At 46.3% G+C, this 9,346-nt stretch overlaps 1 protein-coding gene across 1 annotated transcript in view; it reads left to right on the top strand.

Annotated features, from left to right (window-relative positions):
* Znf488 (zinc finger protein 488) overlaps nucleotides 1-8,904 on the top strand; it is a 9,332-nt gene extending 428 nt beyond the window's left edge. Inside the window, exon 2 of the mRNA XM_008834129.2 lies at nucleotides 7,730-8,904. Within this exon, the coding sequence (XP_008832351.1) occupies nucleotides 7,841-8,848 (1,008 nt within the window). The 5' untranslated portion in view covers nucleotides 7,730-7,840 and the 3' untranslated portion in view covers nucleotides 8,849-8,904. The remainder of the gene's footprint in view (nucleotides 1-7,729) is intronic.
* The last annotated feature ends 442 nt before the right edge of the window (nucleotides 8,905-9,346 follow it).

Raw genomic sequence — 9,346 nt, 5'->3', positions numbered from 1 at the left:
ACTTCTTTTCTGTACAAAATTCTGTATGTTCCCCCCCCCCACGAGGTTGACTTTGAGGGCTGCAGTTCTTGATCTCACGCCTCCATGCATGCACCCCTTTACTCCCTTATTCTCAACAGGACTTGTGCCCGGCGCTATCGTAAGAACCCTGCCTCAGCCCCAGACCCTTTCTCCAACAGATATTTCCAAAGATCTGGAAATGTCGCTTGTTCAATGCCTGTTGTGAGAAAACACATAAATAACCAAATTATGTATCTCTGAGTTTTCAGGATGAAAAGAAAGAAAACACCTGGTTTTGATATGACCTTGAGTCCTTTTCTCTACATCATTTTCTTCCCTAACAGGCACAGACAGCACACCCGGAAAGCTGATTTCTTGCAGCAGCATTTAGGGGACAGCTCCAACCATGCATGCTTCCTGGGCAAGCACAGAGGGGGTGGGGTTCAGGTCCCGGTTGTGGGAAGACAATGGGACCCCAGGGCGATGCATGAAACCTTTGAATGCAAACAGAAGAAACGGTAAATCTCTAAAGTAAATATTTATCACTATTGCTGATGAATAAACACTGTGACATAAAGAATGCTGCATGAGATAGTGCACATGTTGTTACCAAAACTAAGATAACTGAAAGCAATGTTTTTACATACATTAGGTAGGATGACAAATGTGAAAATCCTTCATGTTACCATCAAAGACTACCTTGGGTACATACAAAGTAGAAAAAAAGAATCCAGGAAACTCAGTCTGATTAATTGTTAAGGATCATAAAAGCAATTTTTATTTCCTGTTAAAGATTTAGTCTTGTCAAAGGGACAGAATTCAGTGTTTAACGTTATGTATGATATATAGCTTTATATTTAAAAGCATATAAAACATTTGTGTTTTAAAGATGTTAATTACTGATTAAAGCTTGCAATTTTGGCTTCTTAGAAGCAATGAAGCTGATATTGTAGTTTATTGTGCTCTTTAATGATAATTCAGCCAAGTTAACTTTTTACCTGATGCAGAAAAGGAAGCTTGGTAATAGGTAAGTCACAAATACTAGGCAGAAGTTAAATCTGATCAAGGGGGATTGGAGTGTGTTTGGGGAAAGAATTTTCCATGTTATGCCAAAGAATCCTGGACAACTGACAGGTGTGTGCATGGAGCTTTGATTTCTGTCCTCTGCCTTGGAGAGTTCAAAAGTATTTTTGTCAGTCAGTCAACCTCTGACTCCAATGAAACAGAACTTGTAATGGTGGTGACGAAAGGGATGCTTTTCAAATGCTTGAGAATCACATGTCAGATTTGCTTAGCAGGTTTCTTATTCAGAAATGGAAGAGGTGGCAACTTACATTTAAAACTATTTCTTTTTTTTTTTAAAGAATACAAAGAAAAGTCTTGAGTTTCAATGTTTTAAACATACTTTCCTCCATCACATGGTTTGTGTCTCTATAAGAATGCCATTGCCATTCTCTCTTTAAATTGTGCTACTGTTGCATGTAAGAGAGTTTGATTGAGCAGCCTGGTAGATAAACCACGTACTCTCTCCCTTGAATGCTGCCCTAGAGTTGTTACCACTGGATTTTCTAATAGTGCTATTAGAAAATATAAGCAAGAGCTTCCAGTTACTTAAATCTTACACAGACCCTTGTTTAATACGACCAAAACACCCTGAAGTAAAGATCACCATCCCAGTTTTACTTATAAGGAGATTGATGACCAGAGCTGTTGTTCAGGGTCATACAATTAGTGGTTAACTAGGCTGAGATTGAAGCCCAGATTATTCCCTGGAGTTTGAGTGCTTAGGGATAATTCAACTCCACAGATTATATGTGAATTATTGGCCAGTTGGTGATGTTTAGTGCACTGCTGCTCCCTGCTCTAAGTCATGGCTGTCCTTGGACATGGTTAATACAATGAAGAGCTATTTTTGCCCTCTGCTTCCACTGGCTGTTTCTGTAGACTCCTAGGTAACTGAGAAGGTGATGAGATGGCATCTACCTCTCTGTGGGTCTACATGGACAAGGTGGGTGAAGTCTAGCTTCACTGGGGTCCTGGGGACTGGCTGTGTCCTGGGAACATTTGGCTTTGCTTGAGCACAAGAGGCGTTGCTGCCGGAAGGATAGAGCCTTAGTTGGACATGGAGACTCTGGCAGCTGGCCAGGAATCCCAAGCTGCTTCTTCCCCAAGGTACCACCAGACTGTCTTCAGGAAAGCCTGGACAATGTTAAATTTTCAATTTTCCCAGTGTCCCAGGGTTAAGAAATGCCTAGAAATACACACACAGTCCCCATAGGAAAACATGGGAGCTTACCATCCTTATGAAGTGGAGGTCAATGCATGATTATTCTCTGGAATCTTCCAAAAGGATCTGAGAATCCTCTAGAAACTAAGGTTATCAAAAGAATGGATGCACAGGAGGTGTTTTATGCCTTGCTTTGTTCTGACTAAGAAGAAAAGAGACACAAGAGGTAGCCTAGCAGTGCACATGGTGTCACCAAAAAGCCCAGTTTCTGAGCTACAACTCAAATCAACTAGAGTTGATATGAGGTTAAGAGTACCTTTAGAACTCTGAGGAAAATAAAGTCACCCAGTTATTTACCAAGAATTTTGTTGTCTATAAATGGAACAAGAAAAGAGAGAAATGCCCTGGCTATTTCTCATTCATTAAGCACTGCTATGTACTAGTTCCTAGGAGTGCACAAGTAATGGAAAGGTGGCCATGAAGTGACTGTCGCCTTGTGATAAATATGACAGTAACTTGTCTTCAAACTGTGTGCTGAGCCAGGCCCCTTGGCAATTTAGATATACTGGTCCAACCAATCTTTACAACAATCCAATGAGGTTAGGCACACCCTTATTTACATATGGGGAAACAGAAGTTCTAGAGTAGGTAAGGGCAGAGCACGATGGAATCCAAGCCTTCTGTCCCTGGGGCCCATGAACTTGACCTCCAGGTGGATGTTGGACTTCATGGTTGATGGACAACCTGACTAAGGCATAGACAGAAGGATTCCATAGGAAAATGTAGCCAGAGCCTCCTAGACATTGGAACAGTCAGTTTGCAGTTGGTACCCAAGAATGGATAATAAAAAAAAAACCATGCTTTTCAAATACTGGGCTGGGAACAGCTTTTGACTCCCAGGATACAGTACTTACTGTGTTGGTCAATAACAGTACCATAGTTCGTGGCTCAGGATGCTAGGGAACTATAGAAAGAAGTATTTTCTACGGTAGGAAAGATGGGCATGTATGATATCTACCCTGTTGATTTGGAAAGCTTGGTGTCGGGAAGTTTGCAGGATCACAGGATTGTCACATTATAGTCCCATGATTTCAGGTCTTCTGAGAGTGGTAGGAGGGTCTTGGAATTCAACCAGTTTCTTTTTCAGATAGAAGAACATGGAGTGGTTCTGAACCATGTCTATAATTCAGAGGGATATCTTGTGGACACTAGAGTGAAAAGAAAGAAGGATAATAAGAAAAGCCCCTTATTGGAACGCACACAATGATGGAGTGATGAGGATCAGTAACTAATATTAGGATGGAGAGCCCAGGATGAACTGAGGCCATTGAAGACAGCTGAGGACAACAAAGACTCTTTTCATATTAGATTTGGAGCAAGGCGAACAAGGACCTCATAGATCCATCACTGCCTAGGACAGTTGGTGTCTGTGGGAGGAGAGAGAGGAAGGGGCAGCTCCACTCTGCACAGAGAACAGCTGGACAGAGAATGATTCTACAGGTGCACATGATGGTGACAGGAATTGGTGGTAAAGGAGGCGTGAGGGAACACCAATCGCTCTATGAGGGGCCTTCTAACCCAGAGAACTCAGTGGTCAGGATGTGGCATGGCCAGGAGATGAACCCCCACGTGTGTAGTGATGATCTGAGAAGCCTAGGGATCAAGAGAGATGTAGATGAAAGCTGGAGATGGATAAGACTTGCGAGTCTGAAGTTGACTCTAGAAAGTTCCTAGTATAAAAAGAAAGAGTGGGAGTCCATACAGAAGAAGTGAGTATTCAATCAGAGGCATCGGTTTGCACAGGAACAAGCCATGTCAGTGTCATGTCATTTTCCATTTTGAGGGGCTTCCATCTGGCTAATTTCAGAGAGGATAGAAGTAGAGTAGGGCCTGAGCTGGACTTTGCAGGGCATCTTCTGCGCTTGCCTGTGTGATCAGCCCCAAGCAGTGCTGATGCATGAGTCAGAGGTGGCCGTCACGGAGGCAGGCCACGGTTCTATACACACACCCGTGTGCACACACTCATACAAATACTCACACTCATATACAAATACTTATATGTACAAGTGCACACACTAATACACATACACTCACACATAAACATGCATGCACTCATAAACATGCACACACTCTTCGTACCTTTCTTTCCTTCCCTTGAAAAAGTATTTATTGTTAAAATTTTATGTGTATGAGTGTTTTGCCCACATGTATGTAAGTGCACCTATGTCGTGCAATGCCCATGGAGGCCAGAAGAGGGAGTCGGATCCCTTGGAATTGGAGTTAAGGACGAGTGAGTGGGTACAGGGAACTGAACCTGGGTCCTCTGCAAGAGCAGCCAATGCTCTTAGCCACTAAACGATCTCTCGGCCCTTCCTTTGCTCTTTTCCTTGTTATTATTTTGCTTTCATCTGCTCTTTTTCTTGTTTCTCATTCTCCATATTCATTTCTTCCTTTCTTCTTTCTCTTCTTCTTTCTTAAGATTGTTTGGGATGATGACCGTTGGAGAAGTGTCTGAGATGAGAGGGAGAGGGGGAGGACTGCGTGAGCATGTTAGTGTATTGTGGGCATGTGTGTTTATGTGCATATAAGTGTGATATATATGGGTATATGCAAGTGTACACAGGCATTAGTGTGTGTTTGTGTAGGGGTATATATGTATTTGTGTAGGTCTTCAGTGTGTGAGTGTATGTGTGAATGTGTGTGCATGAGTGTTTACATGTATCTTTGTGTGAGCTCAGGGAATGGAAGCTTAGTGAAGGTGCTTCAAAAGGACTTACTTGAGAAAGGGGATGATGATTTATCACAGTTAGTTATACCCTGGGAGATCAGGGCTTGACTGTGGAGATATTTTAGCCCCATTTCACAGGTAGAAACCTGGGGCTCTGACAGGCTGGTTACTTTGCTCAGGGTTACTCAGTGTCCTGCTGGGGCTTCCTCTGCCCTCTCAAAATAATAACCAATGTGATATGTGATGTCAGCATCAATCCCATTGAAGCTATGGCTTGTAAAGAATGTCGAAGTGAACTGTACGGTGTGATTAAGGACTTGGGGCTCTGGGATCATGCAGGAGGAATCTGAGGGACTGTGCATGTGATTTTTGCCACAGGATCTGGGCAGAAGCTTGTGTCAAAGGAGAGAATGTTGTCATTTTCCTTTTTGTACTTTGGACAACTTCTGTATTTTAACTCCCTCAAAAAAGCTTCTTCTGGTTTCATTTCTTTGGGGACTTCTGAAAGAAAAAGGTGGGATGGGGGTGTGCTCCCTGAACAGGGAGGCAGGAGGCAGTGAGTGAGAGGTTAGGCAGAGCTGCCCAACAAGCCCCGGAGCCCCAGTGGGTAAGGAGCTGAGTTACTTCTAGAGTCAGCCTGGGCTCAGGAAAATTTTTCAATGGTGCAAACTCTGAAAGGCTGGCCTAGCCAAAATTCTGGTTCTGCTAACATGGTTCTGCCAATCTGGCAGAAAGAAATGATTAGGTTCTGGCTCCTAGTTTCAGATCCAGATGGTGGTGTCAGTGGAGGTAGGGCGTGTGTGTGTGTGTGCATGTGTGTGTGTTTGCTTGCATGTACACACATATAAATGCATTATGTTGACATTCTTCCCTGAAAGAGCCCTGGAGGCATAGCACTGGGAGTTGGGTGGGATTGTCACCCAGCACAATCACGGTGCTTTGGATATAATCAACAAAGACCATCTTTGGCCAGCTCAGCTGAGAAGGAATTAATTAGGTTATGGAGTGGGCAGAGATAGATCCCAGTATCAGAAGGAAGACTAGAGAACTGAGCTGCAGAAAGACAGAGACTGAGCAGCATCAGAGAACTCCAGTAGCAGGAATATGTTGAATTTGGTTTGGTTAGGAAAATGTTGGGCAATATAAAATAAAACCAAACTATCCAACACCTACTTTATTGTCCTAGGATGCAATAATCTTCCCTTCCTTTCAGCTGGACCTTTTAGTCCAGACAATACTTCCTGAGGGCTTGCTGAACACCACACCTGGGTGCCCTTTAGGGGAGGGGGGAGGGGGAGGGGGAGGCTCACAAAAGGCATTGCAGAGGGAAGCTTTTTGATCTGTGATTAGGGGCTCATACAACAGAAAAGGGAGAGGGAGGGGGAGGGGGAGAGAGAGAGAGAGAGAGACAGAGAGAGAGATTTGTCACTGGCATAACCATACTTTCTCCAGGGGCTGAGGGCCCAGAAGAGTAGAAGGTGTGACATCAACCTCTCCAGGGAAGGCTGTACCCAGAGCCATAACTGAACAACTCCGATGCTCTGAGGGCAGAGCAGGGCAGGGTTCTGATGAAAGCCATTCCTCTGTTTGGTGTGCAGGCTCCCAAGGGTCACTCAGCTGTGTACAAGAGGGGAGAGCTGCAGCTCTGAGGAGAAATAGTGTTGGGGTATAAGCCCCTTTGGGAGCAAAAGTCACTTCTGAGTATGTGTTTGGTCACTGGCTCCCACAGTTAGGGTAGAACTTCCATAGTATCCTGCACTGGGCTCCCTCAGGACCTTAGGGCTTCAGTGCTATTCGGCTGGATCCCACTGTGACCCCCTCTGTATCTCCCCTCCACTTGTGATCTTCTAAAACTTTCCTTTTGTTCTTGTGGCTCAGGGGATGCTCAGGCCCAGGGAAGGTGAAAGTGAGGTCACAGTGTGGAACAGTTCTGAAGCTTCTCTAAAACAGAGAAAAGCCCAACTCTCTTCCCCTTGTTCCTGGCCTGGCTCTCAAAGTCCCTTGATACCCAAAGGACTCCAACCAGAACACTCCACAGCAGAGATCAGAACCTCTCCTTCCCAGGAGCTCAGCTTAGGAATGCATAAAGCTCTGCAGTGACCTTTGTGTGGGTGATTTTAGTCAGAGTGGGGTCCACAGTGTGGGGTGAGGGATATCCTCCAAGGCTGGAATAGGAGTAGGGGAAAGCAAGGGCATGCAATACAATAGGAGCATTTCAAAGGAGTCTGAAGGAGAGTGGTGAAAGCAGGCAGTGGGTGTGGTACAGAGAAAGAGGCTGTCAGGCTAGGAGAAGGAGAGGGAGGCCATAGGGAGTTGGGACTATGACTCTGTGGTCCTCCCATGCATCCTCCTGATGTTGTGGCCTCCCCTAGTACCTAGACACTGAGCCAAGGCCAGAAAATGTTCAGTTTAGAACAAGAGCTTATAGTGCATGGCCTATATGCAGGGTCACAATGCAGGGTCAGCTTATTGGTAGGTGATCTATAATGCTTTCATTACTGCCGCCAGAGGCCCCTTTCCCTACCCCTCAAGTGGAGTCTCGGTGTGGTGTCTTCCACTGATGCTGTTACTCCTGGGCTCTTTCTAGCAGACACCTTTGTTTCCACTTGCTGCTGGAGTCCAAACTATCTGAGCTCCTCCTTGACTCCTTTATCCTCAGAGAACACGACTCCTACTTCAGAGACAGCAAAGGAAGGCCAGAAGTCAGTGCAGTCTTCATGGTATACTGAATGACCAATGCCTGCCTTTCTGTCTGTTGCTCTCTTTCTCTACAGACACAAGTGGCCAAGTGTCTCCAGTCCAAGCTTTGCTAGGAACTTTCCAGTCTCATAGCTCTACCTGGGGGTGAGGGCCAATCCTTTGGACCCCTAAAGCCCTGAAGACTGATGCCTGCTGGAGTGACCTTGCTTATGTCGGCATGCCCTGCTGATCCCATGGCTGAGGGGAAGAGGGGTCCTCTGAGCCCTTTGGCTGAGAACAGTGAACCGGAGAAGAGCCAGGACTGCAAGCCAGTGCAGCTCGAAAAAACAAACCACCTGGACTTTGAGGTTGCTGCAGGCAGAGGTGGCCGGGATGTGGTCTATGCCGAACTGGCAATGTCCAGAGAGCTGAGCAAACCACGATTGGGCAGGCCATTGGCCAGAAGGGCACACACAGAGCAGAGGCAGAGCATCTTTACAGAGCTACCTTGTCTCCAAGAGAGGATGGAGGACATTCAGGCCCAGAAGAGGGAGCTAGAGGGTTCGGCAGGCCAGCTTGGCCCCCAGCAGCTGATCTCCAGTGTTCCCAGAGACCCAGCTGGTGGCATAGTCTGCTCAGTGTGGCCAGGTGCAGCCAGAGGAGAGCAGAGAAGTGCCTTCAGCAAGCCAGCCAAGTGCCCAGCAGAGACGCTTGGTTGCTTTCCTATGCTTATGATGGGTGGAAGTGCCGAGAACCCACAGGAGCTCTCAGGATCCCCCACCACTGTAGATAGCCCATGTTGGGCTCGACTGTCAACTGTCAAGCTCGTAGGTGATTTCTGGAACTTGCACATGCTGTCACAGAACATTCTACTTTGCAACGCTTTCCAGAGAGCCCCCACGCAGTGGCTAGAACACACCCAGGTGCAGGTACCCACACCCTCAGTGCCCTCTGCTAGGGCCTCTCGGGCTTTCCTGCCACCCACACTCTCTTCCCTGGGCTTGTCTACCCAGAATTGGTGTGCCAAGTGCAGCCTAGCCTTTCGCCTGACAGCTGACTTGGTCTTCCACATGCGGTCCCACCACAAAAGAGAACACATGAGCCCTGATCCACATTCTAAGAAACGTAGAGGGGCGGCACTCATTTGCCCTGTTTGCCATGAGTGCTTTCGAGAGCGCCACCATCTCTCTAGGCACATGACTTCACACAGTTAGAAGATGGCCAAGGAGTCCACCAATGGCTACAGCGTCCACTGTCCAGTGGTGAAGCAGAGGTGGCTCCTGTAGAGTGCTGAGGAGGTTGTCACAGGGGTCTTCCCAGAGATGAATATCTCAGTTGTAATCAGAGAAAGGGCCCAGCCCTTGTGGATAATGTTTTCCAGGAGAGCCATGGATTAAAAAGATGCACTTTGCTTATGGGTAGTAGGACTCATAACCGAGAGAGCAAGGCTGCTCCCGGCTCTGTCCCAAGAGCTCTGCATGGAAGCACATTGGAACCACAACATTATTGGCTTTGATGGCAGACAAGCTTGCATTCAATCTGGGCTCTTCCACCTATGCGCTGTGACCTTGGGCATGTTTATTCAATTTACTGAACTTCAGTTTTCTTATCTTTAAAATGGTGTGATAACACCTGTGTCTTAGAAACATCTTCAGAGTCTCAAGGAGGGTGTGTGGAAAATGGCCAGCTCCCTGCCTGGAAGAATATGAAGT

The sequence above is a fragment of the Nannospalax galili genome, unplaced genomic scaffold (assembly GCF_000622305.1).
Source record: "Nannospalax galili isolate Female #2095 unplaced genomic scaffold, S.galili_v1.0 scaffold996, whole genome shotgun sequence".
In the NCBI taxonomy this organism is placed as follows: domain Eukaryota; kingdom Metazoa; phylum Chordata; class Mammalia; order Rodentia; family Spalacidae; genus Nannospalax; species Nannospalax galili.
Note: the sequence above shows the minus strand (reverse complement) of the source record. Positions and strands in the feature narration are given on the sequence as shown.